The 25,977-nt window shown below is 40.8% G+C and overlaps 1 protein-coding gene across 1 annotated transcript in view; it reads right to left on the reverse strand.

Annotated features, from left to right (window-relative positions):
• The window catches only part of flt4 (fms related receptor tyrosine kinase 4), a 55,486-nt gene continuing 29,509 nt past the window's right edge, over positions 1–25,977 (reverse strand). The window contains exons 11-30 of the mRNA XM_079556750.1: positions 20,254–20,389; positions 18,957–19,065; positions 15,452–15,793; positions 14,883–15,029; positions 13,542–13,673; positions 11,558–11,664; positions 10,081–10,216; positions 9,210–9,314; positions 8,931–9,044; positions 6,985–7,073; positions 6,734–6,875; positions 6,564–6,658; positions 3,743–3,865; positions 3,527–3,638; positions 3,211–3,310; positions 2,929–3,025; positions 2,731–2,855; positions 2,451–2,571; positions 2,284–2,363; positions 1–1,454 (exon numbers count right to left, since the gene is read on the reverse strand). Coding sequence (XP_079412876.1) covers positions 1,259–1,454; positions 2,284–2,363; positions 2,451–2,571; positions 2,731–2,855; positions 2,929–3,025; positions 3,211–3,310; positions 3,527–3,638; positions 3,743–3,865; positions 6,564–6,658; positions 6,734–6,875; positions 6,985–7,073; positions 8,931–9,044; positions 9,210–9,314; positions 10,081–10,216; positions 11,558–11,664; positions 13,542–13,673; positions 14,883–15,029; positions 15,452–15,793; positions 18,957–19,065; positions 20,254–20,389 — 2,608 coding nt within the window. The 3' untranslated portion in view covers positions 1–1,258. The remainder of the gene's footprint in view (positions 1,455–2,283; positions 2,364–2,450; positions 2,572–2,730; positions 2,856–2,928; positions 3,026–3,210; positions 3,311–3,526; positions 3,639–3,742; positions 3,866–6,563; positions 6,659–6,733; positions 6,876–6,984; positions 7,074–8,930; positions 9,045–9,209; positions 9,315–10,080; positions 10,217–11,557; positions 11,665–13,541; positions 13,674–14,882; positions 15,030–15,451; positions 15,794–18,956; positions 19,066–20,253; positions 20,390–25,977) is intronic.

The following is a 25,977-nucleotide window of genomic DNA, read 5'->3' on the forward strand; positions in this document are numbered from 1 at the left end:
GGAAATGTTAATCATGAGGTCAAGTATAATGTCAGAAGTTTGTTGCCAAACATCGAAGTGCTTTGCTTGTCACTGGAAGGTCTGAATCAGATGGCATTGTCATTGTTTGCCTTCATGTCCGGTTGTGTCACTTCTTTTCATGCTGGTTACATCATGTAGGTTTCATCCTACACTTGTTTTGACCCAGTTTTCCCTAATTATTTTAGCAAACTTCTTTTAAAACGGTACATTCTTTACATTTATTTTTGGACTTTAATTTTAATTTTTTAGGACGTAGATATGTTTACTGAGACCATATGAAGTTACTAGGAAAAAGGTTTTGTTGTTTTGTTACATGTGTCTATGAGTAATTCTTTTGTTACTGTATAACTCAGATCAAGGGCAAAGTCCTCTTTTTAATGAAGGTCAGTTGTTTTGTTGTCGTTGGACTGTGCCACAAGTCACTGTTATGTCTCAATTTAATTGTTTTTTTTAATCTTTTTTTATTGGCCTTTTTATTAAATCTACCTTCTTTATGTTCTGTCAAAGATCTTCTTAAGTTAAAAGTTCATTCACACACCGTTCACATGAGTCATCTTGGTAATTGTTGTCCCAGTCGAGCGGTAACGACATGATCATGTAAACCTGGCTTTACATTACGAGTATGTCATGTTTAATAATTATAAGCCTGTGGTTAGACTTTGATCGTGTTTCATCAGCTGGTGGAGAGGGCGGTGCGACGCTTGCGTCCAGCTCTGATAAGAGTTGCTCAGTGACTCACTGCTTTATACGGCCCACGTCCTTGTGTTTACCTCCGTCACTGGCGCCTCGGTCACGGACTCAGGTATCCTCCTCCACTGAGTGACACACGGCCAATAATTACCATTCATTCACACTAATTACCATTCATTCAGCTGTTTAGCCCAGAGATGTCTTTAGTCTGTCTCGTCTGTCGCCATCATTATTTTATTTAAAATATTTAAAAATAACAAAGACACCAGTAAGTGGATACTTCACATCTTTATTTCTTCCCTTATATTTCCTTTTGTAAAAATAATGGAAAAATACTCTGTTTAAAAAAGATTTTAAAAATAAAGGTAAATTGAAAATATTTTTTTTACTTAATGCTGCCCCCCAGTGGCGTGTATAAAAAACTCAAGGTACATAGTTTTGAGGCAGCAGCCCCAGACAGTAAAGTAGTATGAGATACATGTCTTAAATACAGTATTTTTTCATGTCCATGATCTAACCATGTCCTGTCCATCCCTGGATTTTGGTTTCACACATTTGAGGAGGCGAGACGCAGGGCGTCCGGTGAGGAGAAGAAGTCGCAGAAGCCGTCCTCGGACAGATGTCCATACTCATTGTTATAAAAGGTCTGACCAGACAGTTGGCTAAAGAAGTGTGGACGAGACCTGGGGTGATCATTGCTCCAGCGCATGAGGGGCTCTGTGCTGCTGCTACTGCCCATTCGGCTGGTAAAAAAGAAAAAGAAAAAAAGCAATGAGCACAGCCTGAACAATGAACATCATCTATCCTTTGTAATGTCCCATATTCTGCAAAATTATTGTTCTCTCGTGAAAACATTAAAAAAGTTTCAGTTTTTGGTGCTTTTCGAGAATCTTTCACTTCTCAACTGCTCAAAAATGGTTGCTGCCACCTGCTGATGTCATGAGGTGGTGCAGCTGTACGTTGTTTATGTATTTATTTATTTTTATCCCAGACACCTTTCCCAGATTTCAAGCTTCGCTAGAACCACTATAATTGCCTCTGCTGGAGCAAATGTCAAAAACAGTTACATTATTTTTCGACTTTAAAATGATTCACGACCTTTTGAGAGGATGAGTCTAGTTGTTATAATGTAGACCTTCTACTTCATTGTGCATAGACCTTATTTTAAGTTTTAAAACATAAAATGCAAATAAGTTCAAACGTATATCTAAAAAAGGCTGTATGAAGTATAATATTAATATAAATAAAATATGTTGATAGGACCTTTTTAAAAATCATCTTCCTAACCCTCTATACACCTCTGACAGCACAAACGTAATTAGTGACTAATATTTAGCGTTATTAACTCTGGCTGTCACCTTAACAGACAGTTGTACTGAAAATTAACTCCACACAGTCTGTACTTTTTGCCTGTAAACCATGATCATGGAAAAAGGAACATTGTGAAACTGAAACGCACTATTGTTGAAAGTACCCAGGCTTTGCAGGGGACTGTCTGATCTCCCTCACTGAATCCTTGAGTCTGTTATAATCTTTCACTTTCTGAAGCGACGACTCGAATTAAAAATGTACCTTTTTGTCGCTCTATGTCTGTTCTCAATTCGTTCAAATTCCTCTGAGGAGAGAACCATGCCGCTGTCTGTTTGGCTGTCCTGGAAAAAAAAAAAAATATATATATATTTCAAATGTCAGTGTCATTCTTACAAAAGGTAAAAGAGCACAGAGTATAAAGGGAATACCTGAGAGCCTTTGTGATGGTGGATCTCTAAAGAAGACTCGTCAAATGTCCTGACCCTGGACTCGCCTTGTTTGTTTGGTCCCAGAAGGACACAGCCGGCAAATGGCACACAGTTGTAATACCTGCACACACATTGTAATGGGATAACGGCAAGGGAAAACAACAAAAACAAGTTTATTTTCATGCACTAGAATAAGAGAAGAAGTACTTTGTGAATATACCACTTTGATTTCACTCAGATGGCTACATAGAACCACGGAAGTCTTTCTACTGAAGCTAACCTTGTGGCCAGAGTGTGAGCAGTGAGTCTCAGCTCCTCTTCAGATGAAGGACGAGACGACGCCTGGGAAAAGCCATCATCCTCGGAGCTCTGTGATTGGTTCAGAGCGGTGAAGTCCTTTACATCCTGAAACATTACATCTTTATAGTCTGACACATATTTAGGTGCATACGTTAACTTGCATAGGGAATAAACGTACGTTGTCCTGAAGCAAGTCGCCCAAAATCTGAACCAGAGCTGGGAACTGTGGTCTCTCTTTGGGTTCTCCTTGCCAACAGCCCAGCATGATCCCGTAACTACCACCAGGGGGCAGCAAACCCACAGTGAGCAACTTCAACCAGCTTCAAATATTTCTAACACAATTTGCAGCGAAAGAAATCAATGCATTCTGAGCTTTTTAGTACTTGGAACTAATTTCCAGAGCTTAATGCTGAGGCCTTGAAACAATAACAAAACCTTTGAGTAATGTCAAAATAATTACATTTCTGGGGAGGCTGTCTCTGGAGCTCTCATCCTGACGCCGTCTTTTAAGCGCTTGCAGAAGTCTTCGTCAATCTGCACCCCGGGGTACGGAGAGGCACCTGAATTAGAACAAATGATAGAAGCGCTTTTAAGTGAATCAGAACGGAGGACCAATGCACAGTGCGTTTTAAGACATTGCTTCAAAAAGTTAGCTTTTCCCGTGGCCTCAGGACAATGTTGCACAGTATACCATTTAGAGAAGATTGCATCACAGCTTTTCCATCTGTCTTTATAAAAATGTAATAAGGCCATAATGATTTTTTTTTTTTTTTTACCCAGTGAAAAGATTTCCCAGAGGAGGACTCCAAACGACCACACATCACTCTGGCTGGTGTACACTTTGTCAAAGATACTCTCCGGGGCCATCCACTTCAAAGGCAGACGAGCCTGGCAAAAAACAGTCGGTTAACATTAAAGCATTACACTTGGGCTTATTTTAAGATATTGTGTGATAGAAGCCTGAGGAGGTGCGAGAGTGGGGGGCTGCATACATTGCCTTTCCTGACATAGTCCGGGTCTTTGTATATGTCTCTGGCCAGACCGAAGTCACAGATCTTCACAATGTTGCTCTCTGACAGGAGAATGTTGCGTGCTGCCAAGTCCCGGTGGATACACTGCAGGTGCACAGGACACACGAACAGCTCAGGAAAGAGTTTGTACATATTTGTGGCGTAATCTATTCTCCCTGAAGCATGAAATGAATTAGATTTGTAAGATAGGTTAATAAATATTTGACTGCTTCTGCCTTCTGTCACATATTGTCAAATCCCATGAAAGGGAAAGCCAAGTTTGACTGCTGGTGTCAGATCGTGTCTCTCCTTGGTCCTATTTTTTGGGGGGATTACTTTACCATAGTGGTTCTGAAACATTTCAGTCCCTCATCATAAAGTGTTTGACCTTTAAAGATCAAATACAAAGTCTATAAAGGATTTACAATAGAAAAAAAAAAAAAAAAAATTAAAATGGGTGTCTTTACCAAAATAAAAACACAAAACATGAATGCATCACTAAAGCACAAATTAAATTGTCTCCAGTTAGAATGAATAAAGTCTAAAATTACAGTTGACCACATGATGAAGTAAAATCATCATGCACCATAGTTTGAGAACCACTGCCAAAACAGGTACTTAGATCTCCGTTGTGTACAATCATTTTTGTATGCCAGAGGATATGAACTGGAGGTCGGGTTTTTGGACCCCCGGGCCTGTCATTGCCTACCTCTTCTCTATGGGTTCTTTCTCGAGATACTTTGCAGTCTAACTGGAGAGTCTCTCAGCCAGATCTGATATCCTTCATGGCGCTGTCAGGTTAACGTGCCTTTAGCCTCGCAACTAGTTTACTGCACACAGTGTTCTGTTCAGAGTCTCCGCTGATTATTCATTATCTGCCCTCTGCCTGGGCTCTTCCCATTATAGCTTCATCATTCATACTCACAATAGCAGAGCCTATGTGAGCAATGGAACAAGACGGTTGATTAGCGCAAAGCCGATGCACGCTACATAATTGCCTGTTAAGCCATCCGCTCTTCTTTGTGCTGGCTCTTGCATGTGATGTACTAACAAGGTCTCCACAACTTCACAGAACATTTTCATTGATTTAAACCGTTTAATTAAGCGGATTAATTAGTAAAGTAATTATGCACAAAATGTTGAGATGCAAGATAAAAATATACATTATGTATCACATACATTAGGGCCGTTGCCATAGCAATTAAGAAAGAATGGCGAAAGGTCTTCAAAATGGTGTCTATTGTAGGAAAAAGGCATGGGACTGAAACCCATCAGGGTCACAATACATATTTTTACTCACCATTTTTACAAGAAATATAGGTAGAATTTAGGTTAGAATACAGCCCGCATTCTGGGTGTAAGTACGGGTAACAAGAAAGTAATTACACATGTAAGTACAGGTACTCTTACATGTGTATCAAGGGGGAACACTATGAAACAGGCAGTACAACATGTAGCAAGGGGAAGAATGTGTAATAAGGAAGTACAAAGTGTAACAAGGGGGAAGAATGTGTAATAAGGAAGTACAAAGTGTAACAAGGGGGAAGAATGTGTAATAAGGCAGTACAAAGTGTAACAAAGGGAAGAATGTTAATAAGGCAGTACAAAGTGTAACAAAGGGAAGAATGTGTAATAAGGCAGTACAAAGTGTAACAAAGGGAAGAATGTTAATAAGGCAGTACAAAGTGTAACAAGGTGGAACAATGTGTAATAAGGCAGTACAAAGTGTAACAAAGTGGAACAATGTGTAATAAGGCAGTACAAAGTGTAACAAAGTGGAACAATGTGTAATAAGGCAGTACAAAGTGTAACAAAGGGAAGAATGTGTAATAAGGCAGTACAAAGTGTAACAAAGGGAAGAATGTGTAATAAGGCAGTACAAAGTGTAACAAAGGGAAGAATGTGTAATAAGGCAGTACAAAGTGTAACAAAGGGAAGAATGTGTAATAAGGCAGTACAAAGTGTAACAAAGGGAAGAATGTGTAATAAGGCAGTACAAAGTGTAACTACGTGTCAGGTGTAGTTAAGATATTCAAACCGCAATTAATTAGTTACACGTCGTAACAAGTTGTACTTCCTTGTTACACATTGTTCTGCCTTGTTACACATTGTTCTCCCTTGTTACACACATGTAAGAGTACCTGTACTGACATGTGTAACTTTCTTGTTGCCCGTACTTACACCTGGAATGCGGGCGGTATTCTAAAGCATTACCGAAATATAAAATCCACAATTGTTGAACCCTATTATTTGTGACTATAATGAGCGACTAGAACTCGTGCTTCACAACTAAAAGGTTCCGAATTCGATTCCCACCTGGATGGGGTCTTTCTGTGTGGAGTTTGCATGTTCTCCCCGTGTAAAACATGTACAATAGGCCAGGATGAGTGAGAGTGTGTTTGAGAGGGTGACTGGGGGTGGTGTGTTTACATGCGTGAGACCCATGTGTATTCATTAACATGCACTGTACCGACCAAAAAAAACAAAACAACATCATTATCTCATTCAACGGACCATTCATATAATGGCGCCTCTCTGTGTTGCTATTGTGAGAAAAAGGGTTTTCTGGTTTAGACATGGTTTACACCCAGTTAAGATATAATTTAGCGCTCTCGAGTTTGATTACGGTTTAGAGATTTGATGATGTGATATGTGGTGTGAAAAGTTTGAGAAACACTAATTTGATTAATGAATTCATTCAACCTCTGAGCAAAGTTCAAGTGAGACGAGAGCCATAAAAAAATAAACACCTATCTGTTATAAATATCTAAAACTTCTTTAGCTCAAGAATTCATGAACGAACCTTTCTGGATGCAAGAAACTCCATTCCCCGGGCCACTTGGAAGCTATAACATATGAGATCTTCAATAGTGAGAGGAGTCTTCCACAAATCATCTACTGTAGAAAAGAGGTAAAAAGTAAAACAAAAAGTAAAATGTAATCAATAATTTAAAATGTTCAGGAAAGCCTTACTTTTTTCCTTGACCGAACACTGAGGAATGGTTGTATTGTGAGAAGTGCTGAGAGGCGCAGAAGACTTATGTTGAACTCTCGGCTCCATTTTCCCTGCCTCAATCATTCTTCGGACCTGGCTCTGTGTTTTGGGAGAGCGGTCCTGAGATGGAAAACAGTTTAGCGTGTCACCAGATAGCACAAAGAAAACACTGCCAAGAATATAGTGTTGTGCTCTCAATGGTTGTGAAAGTTTGATAAAGCAAAGATACCCGGTAAGGGAGGAAGAACTCTCGCTTGGCTCGGAGAAAGTTGGACAGATTCCCATATTTGCAGAATTCTACAATGACCATTAGTGGACCTGAGTAAAGATGGGAAAAAATGAAAATAAATAAGGAGGTACCAATGTTTCAGTGTGTCCTCTACGGTTGAATTGAGCCAACCGTAATTGAGGCAAGACAAAAGTAAAATAAATCTTTGTCTCTCTCCAATAATCCCAGCACCTATCCCCAACCAAGTCCTAATTTGAGCTAGTGCAGTCATCTCCTAGTTAAGGCCCAGTGACTGAATTTTGGTGGTTCTAAGCTTGATGTACAGTGTTAACCCTTTATAGGGCAAGTGGCTATTGTGGTAATTTCCGCACACTTTACAGCTGCAGATCAGTAAGGTAAAGATGCATGTGGTCCTCAATCAGCCAATCAGAAGAGATCCCCCTCCATCACAGATCCCACCTCTGTGGCATTTGACCAATCATTTGATCATACGCCCTGTTCATTTAAACCTAACGTTAATTAGTTTTGTCCATATTTTGACATGCCCGTTGCACCTATTATTAATACTTATAGTATTTTCTTTACAAACCAATAAACCCTAGGACTATGTTTCTATGTTGCCAATGGTGATTTTTTGTAAAATCTTTAGGCAAACATTATATTGGAGGTGACTGACTCCTCCCACTGCACGTAAAGTATAATCACATTAAAAAAAACTCTTGTCTAACAGGTGTAATCATTCAAAGTATCATAAAACACTTGTGATGGGTTAATGATGACTCAAAGTGTGTGTCACACTGTATCACACTGTGAACTTATAGTCGGCATCTCGTGGTGAAAAAGCATTGCAGCAGTGAGCCTGAAAAAAGCGAAGTCAACACTGACTGAGCTCAGTTATTATTCACATTCAGAAATGTGAACCAAATCGTCAGGAGCTGTTTTACCTGCTGAGAGTGATCATTTAGAAAAAGGAAAACTGCTCCGGATAATGAGAATAGAAACAAATAAATGAGAATTAATGAGAGAAGTATCAGTGATAACCATCTAAAACTGAAGTCACTGACCAAGATTTAATAAAGGATAGTGCTTGTGACAATGAAAGGGCACCAAACAAAGACCATTATAGACCATCGCCTGACTCGAACTCACGACCGCCTGCTTGTTAACCGGACGCTCTCCTCACAGAGCTATGTGAATGGTTGATAACACTTCTAATGTACATCTATGTTTTGCGTTGCACTTCAATATGGACGTGAAAGAGAAGAAAAACAGATGACTTTTGTGCCTTAATATGGTTCGCTCACATTGATTTTCTGCATGATAATGAAAAAAATTGAAAAATGTTACCACAGAAATAAACTTGTGTTATGTCCCCCAATAACACTCTTAAGTTGAAATTATTTATTTCAAAGTATTTCAATGAGTGCCCTATAAATGTTAAAAGCAACCCAGGTTTTGATTGCAGTACCTTTTAGAAATCTCTTTCCCCATTACAGCCATGTTTGGTCTTGGGGATGGTTATGTCTATAGCAATTGCTGCCCAAGTGCTCATAATAGCGCACATGTGAGTTCCAAGAAAATGGTTATATGGGACCACTTATACTGTATTAATATACATTGGAGTTGCATAAAGATATCTTGGGGGATTTCTGAGGAGTCGGCTCTTTGCTGTGAATAAAAACTGTGCTGTTGCTTGAGAGAAGTGAAAGGCAGTAGAAATTATGGGTGCGAGGAAATGCTCTTGATTTGAAGGAAAAATGTTGTGTACCAAAATTGAATAATCAAAGGATGGCACTACAAAGACCCTTCAGTTACGTGCCTGTTTTTTAGGAGATACAGGAAAAACAAGAAAAAGTATTGCAAAAATAGCACACACTCAAACACAAACTTGCAATTTCCTTTAGATGTTCTGATTATACTATTCCTACCACACGGTCATACCTTACCGCTGGGTTTTGTGCAGGCTCCAATCAGGTTCACAACATTGAGATGGTTCCCAATGTGAATCAGGATCTTTAACTCGGACATCAATGCTTTGTGCTCACTGGCTGTAGCTCCGTCTGAGGATAAAACAAACACACGCATTTAACCTCCGTAGCGTGTGACCGTTTTGGAGTAGGGAGGAAGCAAGAGTGGCTTCAAGGAAAATCTTTTTTGAGAGTAATCCTGGATTATTAGCTGCGCCGCCTCGAGGTGCAGATACATACCGTTTAAGCCTTTCTTACCCTTGAGCATTTTCACGGCCACTGTGTTCAGGCTGTTACTCTTGCTGATGCCGTAGATTGATGCTTCCATTACTTTCCCAAACGCGCCGTGGCCCAGGACCTTCCCTGTGGCACCAAACATAGAATATTTATACACTTAGACAGTTTGTGGTTTTAATCTTGCTAACGGTGGCAATATGGCAACGGGTCTGGCATCCAAACGCAAGCAAAGGAATCTGAATATCAATAGCAGCTTTTCTCATGGGTTGCAGTCATGGAACAGATGCACTTGGAACTGGGGGAAAGCCGTGATTGAATGGAGCACTCATTTAACATAAGCACTTCATTTGGCAGCATTTTGTAATTTCTGGCCTTTATCCACATGTATGCTGTTAAAGATAGGCCGAATGGCTGAAAAATATGCTAATTCTTTTTCATCATCTGTTTCTTTTGCCAATCCACTGTGTAGGCACCAAAGTGTCCCACTGAGTGCTCCACTGTTCCTGCACCTCAAGTCATTAAAAATTAGGGACTCAAAGCACAATCATCTATTTTGCGTATGGCTAAAAGCTCTACTAATGGCGTCCAAAGGGGAAAAGTCATGTGACTGAAGCCCATGAGTACGCTGCATCAACGTGACACCACTTTCCGAAGAACCCATTACTTTAAGAATGAGATGAAGGCCAGGTCAGAATTTGAGGGTAGGTTTTGTCGAAATGCAGATGCTTTGAGTGGGTTTGTGGTTAATATCTCTGTAATTACTGTGTGTTGTATCCACATGAAATGAAACTATGTTTTTCTGCATTTGTGGCTTTTCTGTTTGGATTAATCTTTAAAATAAATGGCCATAGAGTTTCTCCTTTTTATTTGTTGTGCTTCTTTGTGCTCTCACCAAGTCGGAGCCGGTCCCTGGACACCTCCCACTGTGAGGAGTCATAGGGCAGGTGGTCACACTGCTCGTCCAGAGGCACCTCCCCTGGATCCATAATGATTGACAGATAGCCTGTCTTTATGTCCACCGGGTTCACCTGTGTCACAGAGAGGAGACAATAAGCATATGCAACACGTAACAGTTTGAATATGGCTGTATTTAAAGGCAGAATGGTTCATACAACAATCAGACTAACTAAAAGCCCTTACATAAAGAGTTCTGTGGGCAATAATCGGAGGCACTCCGATGGTAAGGTTAAAGTCATTTATTTGAGAGGGACGCCTACACGTTTCATCCTGAATGGATCTTCATAAGGGCAGAGAAAATGAACCTTCACGTGTGTGTTGAAATACCAATGGATCATCTGTCAATGTCACGAGAACAGAGAAACAAGAGAAATACTATTGAAAATATACAATATATAGAGTCTATCTTTAATAAAATAGTGGTAAAACTGCTGTATGCTTGGGGCTTTAAGTTGTTATAGGGTTTGGCTTTAAACGCTTTTCAGTCATTGTTTCAGTGTTTTCATGTTTTGTAGTTAATCGTGTCTGTGTGAAGATACTGACTGAAAATAAGCTAAACTAAACATCAAACATCAATTAATGGAGGTTTGCACTTATTCTTTTAAGGACCTTATTGGGGACAGGTGTTTGGGTTTTAGTGGGGAAAGTACGGTGGCCTGGACGTGCAAAACACATTTACAAACAGTGAAAACACATTACACCGTAGTAAAGAGTCCATTTTTGTTTATTACAAAAAACCAGAACAAACAAGTAAACTTAAAAAGTTAACCTATTATGTTATTTTTGTGTGTTTTATTGTAATAGTGAATAAATCAATACATTGTTTCCAGTAAAATCAATAGAGGTTTTTAATCTCAAGGGACTTTCCTGGTTAATTAAAGGTTAAATAGAAAATAAAATACATAAATAGAGCTCGGGAAAATTGCTAAGATTTCGTGAGATCTCTAATGGTTTATTATTATGGCACCACCAATATAATAAACCAACTGAGATTTTTTTTTTGAGAGTTATGGTTCACAAAAAGGTATTTGGAAACGACAGTGTGTTAGATGTAATTAATTATCAGCTAACACAGTTGTTACACTGTTCTTTTCTCTACTTTGGGTCTCTTTGAAACAACAGTAATTTGGCATGTAAATTCTGTCTTTGTTTTGTTGATCTTGGCTGCAACTGATTGTCTGCCCTGAAGGAATTATACACCAGAGTGAGTATAAAAGGCATCCAGGAAAAAGGTTTGGACAAGCAACTGACTTCCACGACGCTAAATAGGTTCACTCCCTTTGTGGTAAATTAGACCAGGATCAAATGATTTCTCTTTGCTCTCACGCTGAGCTTGCTAGCAGCGACTTGAAATCCTAGATTAGATATAACTCACACCGCGAGGAAAGAAGATGAAAGTAATAGCCCCTCACCCGCTTCACATTGCAGAAGATGAGAATCAGCAGCACCCAGAAGAAAACAGCAATGACCCCTGTGCCGATTAGAATCACAATCTCCACATTGGCCTTGTCAGTTGACCCTTCAGATGGAAAACAAAAAAGTAAATATTTGTGTGCCATGTGCATATAAAAATACCAAATAACAAATAACAAATAACAGCTCAAACTCAAGAAGCGGATGGTATTTCAATAAATGCCTTGTTCCAGCAAAATACCCCATGGAGAAAAACATGCACCACTGTGTAACAAAACAATGTTTAAAGCTTTCTTAAAAATGTCTGCTCAGTGGACAGTGAAAACCACTTCAAAGGGGGAACAGTGAAGGGTCTGTGGGACTGTCTGATGAAAATATGAGATTGTCTTTTGCAACAAAACTCAGTAAGTAGATGTGCAGCGGATAGTCTAATGGTTATGGCTGCTGCGTTTGAGACCTGGGAATCTGCTGAATGTCTCTCCCCAGTCTCCCACTCCCTTACACCCCATGCTCCCTAAACTTTTTCGAAAGTTACTTAGCAAGTAGATAACACTGTTGGATAGAGCTATCTATCTGCTAAACATATACAATAATCACATACATTTGAGAACAAGTTTACAGAAGTCTTAACTACAGCAAGTTTGTGTCAAATATGTGAGGGTTTTTCTATAGAGAACTTTGCAGTCGGTGTCTGTTTTTCAAGTCTGTTTCAAGTCTGTGTTTCAATGGACTCTGTCATACTTTCCTATTTTCGCCATGAAGCAGTAACTAAAAGTGGGGTTGTTTTTTTCTTCAAGTCTTTACATTACATTGGAACCATAAAAGCCTCTCATTCACCAACAGCAAACCACTCAGAGCAACCATTTCAATTATTCATCCTTGTGAATTGTGCCAGCAGTCAATGGCGTTGATTTTACAGAAAATGGCGACAGAAGAAAGGGAGGTGATTGGGGGATGAGTGAGCTTTCCCACGAAGCAACAGCAAGTCAGGGAGGGATGGGATTTGTGACTGTTCACAGGGAGTCGTATCCATTCAAAAGACTGGACAATTTTAATACTCATTTCTTAATAATTTAGAGCCTGTAAGTTTTGGTTAAAATCAAACCTGCAGCAGGGCTGGTTTTTATCCTTTAAAATATGTGTATGCACCGTATGTAGCAAGGTTTTCAAATTGTCATCTGCTTGGATTGTTTTTTAATTGAAGACCTCTCATCCAAGTAGCTTTCTCAATTCAACTCTCCATCTTCTTGTTGCAAACTGGTCTTAAATTGTCCACCACTCGCGAGGAGTTAGACTTGCCAATGACTCTGCATTGTTTCTCTCCTCTCACCTTGCAGCGCATTGTGAGTGCTGCTGAGAAGGTGATCGGCTTCTATCTCTCCATGACCACATGCACGTCTCCAGGACTCGGGGGGAGTGCAGGTGAGATTAGAGCTGACCCTTCTCCCTCTGAACACAAACTGTTTGGCCTGCTCCCCTCAGCCAGGAAGCTACGGTCCATCCAGGCCAGACCCTCCCGCCACATGAAAAGATTTTTTTCCTTCTGCCACCAGACTCAAGCAAAAAACTAAATAACTTGTAACCTGCCCTTTGCACTGTTTATATCCACACCCACAAGAACCGGGGAAGCTTTTTGGATGAGAGGTGAAATGTCTTTAATTACAAAAACAACCCACTTCAGCTCACTACGTGGACAAACTGGACAATGGAAAACCACTGTACCACAAAGCGCTGAAACAACTCTGTGTATGATAATAAATCTTGTGCCACAATCAAAGAAAGGCTATACATGCTACGCCAAACATCTTTGAGTAAAACTTTTGCTTGTGTTGCTGTGTTCATTAATTGTACTTCTGTGTGACTCTGCAAAAAAACTGAAAGAAAAAAGATCTGTCTCTTCTCACATATGAGATCCCTTCAAACAATTCATTCGAAAGATTCAGTTTGGTCATGAATCTCAGGTCAAAGTGAGACTGCCCTTACCAATAACTCGAACAGCGGCGGAGGAGTGCACACAGCCTCTCTGGTTACAAGCAGTGCACGTATAAACACCAGCATCCTCTTCTCTCACGCGCTGTATGCTCAGCGTGCGGTTTGAATCTTGCAGCTGGATGCCTTTACATAAAGAAGTCAATGGAAATACATATTAATTAGTCTTATTAAACGCCCTCAAAACCATCAGGGAGATTATTTGTTACAATATTATATCTTTGCCTGGAGACGCATCAGCTGTTACTCGCCCCTACTCATCCGTCACCCTCTCATACACACAGATGCTGCGACAGAGATGTACAGAGACCGGGGAAGCTAATGAGCCATGTCTCATGGCCTGTGGGTTCGCAGTGCATAAGTATAATGATTCATCTCAGCACTCGTGCCCCTGTCACTGGTGCTATCGGACACATTTGGCGACCCAGCGTGGGCGCACTGAAAGCTCTTTCCTTTGCTCAAAAATATTATGAAGTCGCCCGCCAAAAATGGACCCATCTTCCAAAAGTTGTGAGTCTTCAAGCAACTGGTATAAACAAAACATTATTGTTATGCTGAACATCTCTGGAGCAAATTCACCTGAATGAAACCAGCTGCCAATAAAATGCAGGCGCTGTAAATAGGGGCCACTCAAAGTCACTTTCAATCAAAATACCCATATTCATTATTCTAAGCAATATTAGTTTAGGTTAGAGTACAGACTGAATAAACAAATCTCAATTTACAGCTGAAAGTGGTTGTGTATCATGCATATTAAATACTTTGGAAGGGTGCATGACACAGCAGTGGCGGCTGATTGGTCAGTGGGAGTTCATCAACATAAACATCATGTAAATGTATAAGTTCTAACAGAGACAAATTTATAAGTCATACATTTTCCTCTGTATGTTTGATTTATATTTGGGGAACAATGACAGCCATGACTATAAATCTGGATTTTTAATTCACTCTAAACCTGCCTTACTGATTTGTAGGCAAAACTGAGGAACAGAATGAAAGAGTAATTAAAAGTTGGATTTGTCATGTGCTTTGAAAGCTTGAAACATCCATAAAAAAACTGTAAATCAAACTATGCTCAGCAGTGCAAGACCACATGCTGTTCAAAATAACCATACGGTATTAATAGAAACTGCTTTGTATGTATGGGATACAGCATCAGCCACCCACTCTTTATTGTGCAATTGTCTATACACTTTCCTGCTGACTGATCTGAGTGCAGCATCAGATCTATATCTATCGATCAAAGTGAGCCACTTTTCTGAAGGCTCCCCAATGTGCTTCTTTCTGCAGTGGCAGCTGCATGAATGCATGGCACCTCTGTAGGCGTATATGCACCTGACATTTGGTGAAGAGGCTGGTTGTCTTTGAACCAAGAGAGGCGTGGCAAAGGTCTGCCCTCCGCATCACACTCCATTCTCAGAGACTCGGTCACGTTCACCGTTTGGTTGGTGAGACTGCGCCTGTACTGCGGTCCCTCCAGGGCTGCAAACAAGAGAAAAGTAAATGAAGACAAGGAAAAAGCTAATCATGGTTTAATGCTGGTGATAATGTGTGCGACTCAGTGGTATGACTTGTAATGTTACAGTATGTGCCTATGGAGAGAGAGTGATTGAAGAAAGGCTAAAAGTCAAAAAATCCTATTAAGTTTACATCGTCCCTCGAGGCAAAAATACAGTGCAGCGGCTCGTAACATGAAAGGATCCAAAGTGTTTGTGGATTTCAGCCCTCTAGCTACCTATAGCCCTGTCACTCCAAGTGATGCAACTCGACCCAAGGTGCAAAGGTACGTGTGATTCTACGGCATCGTGAGTGTATATTTTCACTCGTCTTATTTTTCACGCAGAAGAAACACTGCGTAGAATGCACTGCGAGGGGTCAGGCTTTGTTGATCTTTCGTCTTTCACCTTTGACAGAGACATATCTGAACAGGCACTGCTTGTCTCCGGTGCGCCTGCTCTGAGCCTCACACGCGTAATGACCCTCGTCCCGTAGCTGGACGGAGGCGATGTTGTAGTCCAGGGCCCAGCTGTTGGACAGTGCCTGAAAGGAGAGCTGTCCATGGAGCGTGTCCGCATACAGGTGCACGCTCCGGCAGTCCAGCTCTTGTGGGAGGGCCTTGGGGTGGAGGCGATACCACTGGAGCTGATCGTAGGTGTAGTTGTCAGCGCTGCAGCTCAGAGACACGCGCTCCTGCTCTTGAGGGCTCTCAGAGGGCAGCACACTCAGGCTGAAACCTTCTGGGACAGCTGTGGATTACAAAAGCACGTTGAGGAACAGATAATAGCGTTATGAGTTGTTAATTATGGAGCATACTTCAAAGTGGTTGTACTAATCAATGCAAAGAGCCACAGTTATTTACATAGGCTGAACTTGTATATAATAATAGCATGGGAAGCAATACACTAAAGCTACAAAGGACATGGTTGGAGCCATTAATGCGCTCCAGGGAAAATCAGCTACCTGTCACGTTAATGCCATCCACAGGGTTCACATGATGCAAAGGACAGGGCTGTAATAGGGCTGATGTCTCATTGTAGCGACTATTGAAAGGAACATGAGAAATGGAGGAGAACCTTTACATCTGCCACTTCCTGACCCACAAAAAAGTTGCCACAAAAAAAAGGCTGTCATATGCTCTAAGCACGCATTTGCTATGGCATTGCATGCAGAAAGCTTCTGCAATGACAAAAGATCCAGATCCATTAAATTTTCACCATTACAGTGCCTCTCGAAAGTATTAATACACCTTGAACCTTTGCACATTTTGTCATGTTTACAACCATAAACATAAAGATTTTATTTTGAATGTTTTAGAATTAAAAAAAAAAAAGAGAAAAGTGAAAAGTGGGGCGTGCACAAGCATTCATGCAGCATTAATTAATAGTTTGTGGAACTCCCTTTTGCTGCAATAACAGCAGCAAGTCTTTTGGGGTTTGACTCTACAAGATTTGCACATGTAGACACTGACATTTGAGCCCATTCCTCTTTACAAAATGGTAAATGGTCTCAACTTATATAGCGCTTTTCCACCTACATTAGGCACTCAAAGCGCTTTACAGCAAGGATCCACTCACCCATTCATACTCTCATTCATACACCAATGTACGAAGACACTGGGGGCAATGTGGGTGAAGTGTCGGTGAAGACGACCTGCTCTACCATCTGCCCCACTGTCGCCCCAAAAAACAACCCCAAAACAACTCAAGCTCTGTCAAATTAGAAGGAGAGCGTTTGTGAACAGCAGTTTTCAGGTCTTTCCACAGATTTTCAATAGGATTTAGGTCAGGACTTTGACTGGGCCATTCTTTTTTTTAAACCATTCCATTGTAGATTTATCTTTGTGTTTAGGGTCATTGTCCTGCTGGAAGGTGAATCTCCGCCCCAGCCTCAGTTCTCTTGCTCCAGCAGGTTTTCCTCCAAAATGTCTCTGTATTTGGCTCCATCCATCTTCCCAACTATTCTTACAATCTCCCCAGTCCCCGCTGAGGAAAAGCAGCCCCACAGCATGATGCTCCCCCCGTATATTTGACACTGGGGATGGTGCACTCAGGACGATGAGCAGTGTCAGGTTTGCTCCATACATAACGTTTTACATTTGGGCCAAAAAGTTCAAGTTCAGTTATTTGTCTCATCTGACCAAAGCTCCTTCTTCCACATGGAGCTGTGTCCTCCATCTGACTTCTAGCAAACTTCAAACTGGATTTCTTATGGCCTCCTTTCAATAATGTCTTTCTTCTTCCACTCAACCATGAAGGCCAGATTTGTGTAGAGTACGACTTATAGTCGTCCCATGTACAGATTCCCCCAGCTCAGCGGCAGGACTTCACAGCTCCTCCAGAGTTATCTTGGGGCACTTGGTTGCATTTCTTACCAGTGCTCTCCATGTTCGATCTAATATTTTAGGTGAACGGCCGTGTCTTGGTAAGTTCGCAGTGGTGCTACACTCTTTCCATTTCCAAATGATGGATTGAACAGTGCTCCGTGAGATGTTCAAATCTTGGGAAATCTTTGTGTAACTTAACGCTACTTTAAACTTCTCCACAACTTTATCCCTGACCTCTCTGGTGCTCCTTGGCCATCATGTTGTTTAGTGACCAATACACTCCGACCACAGCTCTGAGGCCCTCACAGAACAGCTGAAATTATACTGAGAGTAGATTACACACAGGTGGCCTCTATTTAATGGTTAGGGCAAGGTTTGAACATTCTGCAGTCATTAGGAATGTTCTAAAGGCAATTTAATGCACTCAGAAAAATGCTGTATGAATACTTATGCTATATGCACGACACACTTTTCACTTTTCTATTTTTTGAAAAATAACAGAATCATGTATCATTTTCTTTAACTTCACAGTTACTTGTGTGTGAACGTTCAGCAAAAAATTCTAAATAAAATCTTCATGTTTATGGTTGTAAACATGGCAAAATGTCCAAAAGTTTAAGGTGTATTAATACTTTTGAGGGGCACTGTATCTTGTACTGATGATAGGAGAGTGAGACCACTGCGCAAAGCCTTCTCCAGCACATTACAGAGATTCTCAATGGGGTTAATATATGAACTGGATTGGTGGCCAATCCATGTGCGAAAATAATGTCTCATGCTCCCTGAGCCACTCTTTCACAATGTGAGCTTGATGAATCCTGGCATTGTCATCTTAGAATACGCCCGTGCCATCAGGGAAGAAGAAACCCATTGATGGCATAACCTGGTCATTCATAATGTTCAGGTCGTCAGCCTATCTCAGCCTTTGGACACATAGTTTTGCTGAATTTTTTGCTGAACCTGACCAACCGCACCAGCCGCAGATCATAAGTTAAATGCGGCACATTTTTGTTTTGGTCAGGCAGTAAATCTGCGTTCATTGTCGAAATACTGTATGACAACCAGCATTGGTTTGTTTGCTTGGAAGACAACTTCACATTTGGCTTTGATTAACAAAAAAATGACAAGGCTAAGAAAAACACTTGTCTTTGCTTTTGCGTACACAAATACAGTATATCTTCAGTATTTTGAGATATCTGTCCCATTGCAAGATATGAGATAACTCCAGCCCCAAGGTGTCAGTACAGATTCTATAGATTCTTCTTCTGTCCTGGACTTTTTCAGGCTCGATAATTATTTCAGATTACTTTCCTTTGAGAATGCTATAGAAGTTGTTCAGTCATAGCACACATTCCATCCTCCCTTTAATAAAGCTTCAAGACAACTTTTAATTGCTGTTGCTCGTGAAAACTTGCACGGCCCAGCCAAGGTCACACACAGCCACTTTGAAACTCGTCACTAACTCGTTTACTCCAGAAAGTAGTTTCACAAGTGTAAAATAAACTTTATGATCACTGATGTTCAACAGTTCAAAAAAGTTTGCGTTCACTTGACTGAATGGAGACAGTCCTTGAAGCTGAACTCACTGGTCACATAGAAGTAGATGAGGCGCTCGTCCCTGCCCACTTTGTTCTCAGCCTTGCACTTGTACATGAAGGAAACGGTGGCGTTGTGAATATGCAGCCTGCTGACAATCTGTGAGGTGAAAGAAATAACAAAACTGAAGGATGCATAAGAAAATAATTATATTTTTCAAAGAATGCTATGAAGATTCCTATTTTAGAAAGTGAGTGACTCGGCCCAGAAATTTCCCTGACAGACCATCACGAAGCAAAGCCACTCAGGTGAATAGGAAAAAAACAGGGATGAGGTCAGTTGTGTTTCCTTTTAGTCTTGAGTTTGATAATTGTACAATAGGTGTTTATAAACAGGCCGCGCAGGAAGTCTGCAGAGGAAAGCTGATCTAAATATTTCTGCTGAATGAATGCTTCTTGACCGACAATGTGATGGTGTACACAAGCACATTTCAGGACAATTACATAAAAGCCTAACTTTAAGTGTTAGCATTACGTTGACTGTTTGGGTCAGTAACACTTAAATCATTGATAACAGTTGTTGTTTGCATCTAATGAATTGAAATGTATACAGTCAGGTCCATAAATATTGGGACATCTACTAATTTCTTATGTTTTTGGCCCCATAAAACCACCACAATGGATTTGAAATAAAACAAAAAATATGTAGTTAAACTGCAGACTTTCAGCTTTCATTTGAGGCTATTTACATCCAAATTGGATGAACGGTGAACAAGCGTTTTAATGTGAGCCTCCCACTTTTCAAGGGACCAAAAGTAATGGGACAAAGCAACAATTATGAATCAAACGTTTTTTATTTTTAATATTTGGTTGCAAATCCTTATATATATAATATTTTGAATCATGAGCAGATCCTTCCTTTCTCCATACTTTTCTCTTCCCATCACTCTGGGACAGGTTGATCTTTGTCTCATCTGTCCTATGATGTTGTTTCAGGATGTTGTTTCAGATGTTTCAGTTGTTTCAGTTTACGTACATCTTTGGTGTTTCATTTGAAATCGATTTGAATCAAAAACATAAGAATTGAGTCGATGTCCCAATATCTATGGACCTGACTGTACATTATATTACCGACACACAGTAATCTAAACTAAAAAGTTTTAAACTGATGTGACTTTTACATATGATTTGAATTCATTTAATGTCTTTGTCTATTTTTGGAGCGGAAGTCATTACTGTGTGACTGACTTTGATCTGTAAACAGACTGAGATGGAGTATGAAAGGTTATTTGTGAAAAGAGAAGATGTTGTGTGAAGTAATAAGAGTAAAAAAGAACGTTTGATGAACCTTTTGTCTGCCATCGACAATTTCAAAAGTTGTTTCAATGGAGTCGATCTGGTTCCCTGGGCTTTCGGGGGTAATGTCCTGCCAGTTCTGACAGTCAGCCGTCCCGACACCGCGGCCCAGCCCGTCTGCTCCGCCCCTGGAGAGACACAGCACTGACACGTGGTACCCTCATTCACATGCACAGCACAAGAGACAGCAATAGAAAGAACTTCAGAAGCAAATGAGACATCCGGCGGTTTTAGTGTCTCCTTTTCCATAAATTAGCAAACTGGATTCATCTTGTATTTCACATCGAACCCAGCAAAGCAAGCCCCCCACCGAACAATCACGTTATAAGAGTGTGGGCAACTATTACAAATTGCTACGGAGAGCATTTCTATTATGAAGACCGTCACAGCTGAGTTAATGAAACATGAAATAGGATTTTCCTTTGAGTTTGGTTTTGAAGCCTGGACCCTACATTAGCAGCAGGTGGAGTCACAGTCATCTCTCGCTCCTCAGAGGATGGAGTTCAAACGTTTGGATGACGAAATGCCGTATATTCAAAGAAACCAGCCTGGTACCATCAGTTATAGATATAACCCCCTTATAAAAAGATTGTACATGTGGACGTTGATGTCAATACTTTTATTGGTATCACTTTATTTTACAGTACCTTGATACATTGTACCTAACTAAATTTAGTACCATGTAATGTGCTTTGAAACAATCTGTAAAAACGTGTACCTCTGGGTTAGATACACAATGGAAAAACTTGTATTAGTACTGTAGGTACATAATGTAATAGGGCACGAGAGGGCCCCTTAGAGCAGGGGCTTAAGGTTAGGGTTGGGGTTAGAGTTATATCTTATTACATTATGTACCTACAAACTACAAATACATATTATTCCATTGTATATCTAACCCATAGGTACAAGTTATTACACATTGTTACAGAGTGCATTACATTGTACTAAACTTGGTTAGGTACAATGTATCAAGGACACTGTAAAATAACCCTTTTATTTATTTCATAGGGACAGTGCATATTACTGAACAGCTGCACATGTGCACTGTAAATATGCCAGATTATAGCAGAGATGCTCATTTCCTTTTCCTAAAATAGTTTAGCTTTATGCTCAACTCTACCACATAAAAAGCACATACTGAAATCAGAGGCGGGAAGTAACCAGTTACAGTTATTTTTTAAAGAAATTGTACTTCTTAGAGTAGTTGAATAATATTTAATGAAGTATCTGTACTCGTACTTGAGTACAAAATAATTACTTTTTCCACCGTGGGTAAACATTTAAGCAGCACATGCTTCATTTTGATAGATAAAGTAGATGTAGATCGTCTCATGTATCTCAAGTAGCATTTTCTCCAAGTGCTTCTTTACTTTTACTTGAATAATTATTTTGGTCACTACTTTTTACTTGTAAATGAGTAAATCTATTGGCCACTCTACCCACCTCTGACTGAGAACATAAACCCATGGTGCATAAAAGTTAACACTAAGTATAGAGCAACATCAACAATACACAACAGTGAAATATTAAAATAGACCTAACTTTTGAGCCACTTTCGAGCCACGAGTCTGCAGCTGAAAAAGTTGTTCTGAAATATATATTCTTTGACAACCGTAAACATAATAAAACATTTAAGATGTGTGAAAGTTATAAACAAAATTCCATCTACATTTTACAGCTAATACAGACACTAAATGGCTTTGACTCCCAGTTAAATTTCAGAAACCTAGAGGCATACTAAATGCTGTTTAGCCAAACAGAAAACGCCACTTTCGCAGCCTCTTGTCAAACAGCATTACAAGTGTATGGTTTCAAACAGTAAAACACAAGCACACAAGAGCAGCAGCACACACCGGTGTCCGAGGTCGACGGTACTGTATATAACGTCTGTATACATCATTCATATTGTCACCCACCCCGGTGTGCAGTAAACACCGCAGACAGAGGTAGAGGTAGACAGCGATACGGTTTGCCACCTGTCCGAGTTATTGTGCATTGAGAGGGGTACGTACACAACCTCTCCATGCACTAACCGTATGTTTGGATTTGGAGTTGTTACTCCTCTTTCATTAGAAATAACCGAATGTTTTTGGACCGCCTCATATTAAATGTAGGTGCATTGTTATAAATAACATGACACAATTTTCAGTATGACAATAAAAATCTATAGATTAGACACATTGTTGTATCGGCCGCAAGATTCAAAGCGTGGGAAAAGAGTAGTGGCTTTTAGTCCGGAAATTACGCTAAGTAAATAATTTAAAAAAAATCAAGACTGATAACAACAAAGGTTGTTTACCAACAGCTTGAGAGTAGCCTTTGCATAAAGAGAGGAGGGACTAAGCCAAACTAACCCCTCCCAGTGATTTATCAAGTCCAGCCTGTGAGCTGAAAGCCACAGTGTCGCTAACGAAGTACAGACGATGACTCACGAACCCTCATCTAGGATGCAACTCCTGTATGACTGAGAGCTGACTGAGACACAATCCACAAAATATTTATCTAAAAATGCTTATACTTATAACTAATCAATTATTATTCAGAGCATGTTTTCCATCTGCACCGAGCCAGTTCATGACTGTTTGGCATGTTGTAAAAGAGTCTGCCTCATATTCCTTTTTCTCTGCTGCCTTCAAAGGTCAACAACAGAACTAGCTTCAGAAATTAAGCCTCGGAGGAAAAATACTGGAGGCGCTGCATTCTTAATGAAAACGATATTGGAAAGAACGTAATTATTCCATTGTATATAGCTGTCCTGGGGGTCCACTATTTCATCATTTTATTGCGCATTTTAAAGAGCGAAAAAACGGAGGAGTTGACCTCCAGGGGGTGATCTCTGATGTGTTTCAATCTTGTAAGCACAGAGAAGGTATATTTGTATCTTGTTGTGTCCATAGAGCAGTAATGCCTAAGTGAGAGAAAGTCCCCACTGTGTGAGAAGTGGACCATGAAGAATATCCACTGACACAACAGGTGTGTCTGAGAACTCATGGACAGTAGCCCAGATGGGACATTTGCCCACCCGAGGCATGTATCTCTGCTTCTTTTTCCAATGACTTTCACTTTGATATCTTGGACCTGCTAATCTTCAGGCTGCTCACAGTGCTGTCTCTTCGCAGGTCTCGAGCCAGTGGGTAATATCACACACTGTCCTCTACTCATTATCTTGTTCCCACTTCACGCTTCATGTGTCGTACAGCCATTCCTGTGCCCTCTCTCTGTCTCTATCTGCTTACACTGCCTCAAAGCTGATCTGATCTACGGACAGGTACAGAAAAACCTCAGATGGGTCTGCTGTTTCGCACAACAAGCAGGGTGCACTTTCGGGGGTTGCCTGGACTAAACACATTCTGTTCTGTGCTTGGAGGGCGGTATCAAATGTCATCACTAGGCAATCACTGGGAACTGCAAGAGCCTCTGCCATTAACACTGTGGAAAGGTACAGTTATTTGAAGCAGCAAAATTCATTGTGACTTTCAGCAAATGTCCAGTACAGTATCCATTGACCTACACGTAAAATAATTGCTAGAGCACGGACGGTAAGAATTTTTACTGTATATGTTAAAGCCACAACGCGTAGGATTTTACGCAATAAATAAAATTGAAATACAAGCATTAATTTTATGACAGATATTTTCATAAATGTAGAAACAAACATGAGCCTTTGCTGTGAGCGGCTCACCTCTCCTAAGACATGATTGTAACTTTACCAGGAGTGGGTATGTTTCCAGCGCGTCTCCATGGAAATGTTGAATCTAAATAGACTTGGTTCTCATCCATTCTTTTCAAGGTTAAAGTTTATTATTGTCCCGAAGGAAATTATTACGCAGCAGGTGTCCACACATGATACAATAAAACAAAAACAAAAAAACACAGTAAGACAACAATTGTGTTTGGGACAAAGATCAGTCCGGCTCTGAAGCTGAGAGCCAATCAGCATAAGATTAAAAAAAAGCCTAAGGCGCTGCAGCTTCACTGAGCAACATAAGATCATTTATCATTTATTCTTAGCAACAGTCTCTGGAATAAAAGAGGCCCTGGCCCGACGGGTTCCAGGGCATTCTTATCCTGCGTCCGGAGGGGAGTAAGTTAAACTCCTTAAAACTGCAGTAGTAGCATTTTCTGTGTTGAGCTGGTCATTAGGAGCATGTTTTGTACCAATGGCAGCAGTATAGTAAAAAATGTAAAAGCCGTGTACACTGGTGAAAAATACACCTGTTCAACTCCAGGACCCAGAGGCGTGTGGGTCGGATCACAGCTGACCCTTCTCACCCTGGACATGGACAATTCACCCCTCTCCCCACAGGCAGGAGGCTACGGTCTATCCAGACCCATAAATCCCACCACAAGAACAGTTTTTTCCCATCCGCCATAAGACTCATGAACAATCACTTTATATCACTCTATATATTACTCTACTATATCACTTTATACGCCAACACATCTGTAAATACAATCCTGCTGTTGTTGTTGTCAAATTGTTGTTGTGTCACTTTTCATTTTGTCTTATTTATTTAATATTCTGCATGCCCCATAGCCTTATAGTTGAACGTTTTTTAGCTTATTTTTATCTTAATTCTGTGTTGTATGTATTATGTTGCATGGAGAAAAAAATCCTAGTTTGTGAACCTGTTCTAAAACCATGGCAATAAAACCTATTCTGATTCTGATTCTGAAAACATGCATTATGAGAGTTTTATTGCTCTTGGGACATAGCATCATAACCTGGAATACTCCAGTGTGTCTGTAAATAATGGTTTAGTAACAAAACCAGGCCCGCCTTATCCAACGGGCTAGCAGGGGCTGGAGCCCAGGGGCCTACTATTGTCAAGGGCCTATCAGAATTAAAGAAAAAAGGAAAAGGAAAAGATGATTCGTCGATTTCCATGTCAATCACTTCACTTCACGCTGTGTACCTGGAGTAGGCCCGCCCTTCTTGGCCCAGAGCCTATCAGATATAATCGAATTCCATAATATTGTAATGTGTTTGTTTTACCTGTCAATCACATACTGCAGCGTCAACTGACCGATTGGTTAGAATTTGTCATCGCATCGCATTGATACTATGACAAATTCTAACCAATCCAAGCGCATAGAAAGACGTAACTTATGTACGTAACGCATCTATTCACTTTCACACTTCTTGATGGCGACTCGTAGCGAGGGACAGAAATGTCAGGGAAGGAAAAGTTTGAGAGCGGTGCACAGAAAAGAAAGACGCAAAAGGAGAAGGAGCGTCGTGATAAAGAGCTGATGAGCCATATGCCGAAGCTAACGGGCTTTTTAAAATCAACACCCAGAGGTGGAACCAGCGCCGCGGACGCAGCACCTCCACAAGCTCCTCCACAAGCCTCGGCGAACTGGCACCGGCAGCCGCTGCAGCAGCGCCCCTGACACGGGAGGCGCAGGCGCAGCTGACAGCGAGAGCCAAGAGGAGACTGTTGGCTCTCAATCCGGTGAGGAGGAGCTGCTAGAGGAGGTGCCACTGCCTTCCCCGTATAGCCAACCCAGCCTTCAACCAGTAACTATGCAGCTGCCGTTTCACCGCTACGCCCAGACGAGTCGGGGGGGGGGAGAGCGCGGACCAGTTAGGAGCAGAGAAGGAAAAAGACGCCGCTGAAGCAGACACTCCTCCCGCAGCAGGAGGAGGAGTGGAAGAGGACTCGAACATTGTGGACCCTTTTAACTCAGACCCTGTTCGATGGCTGGGGTCCTT

The sequence above is a fragment of the Gobius niger genome (assembly GCF_951799975.1).
Source record: "Gobius niger genome assembly, chromosome: 5".
NCBI lineage: Eukaryota > Metazoa > Chordata > Actinopteri > Gobiiformes > Gobiidae > Gobius > Gobius niger.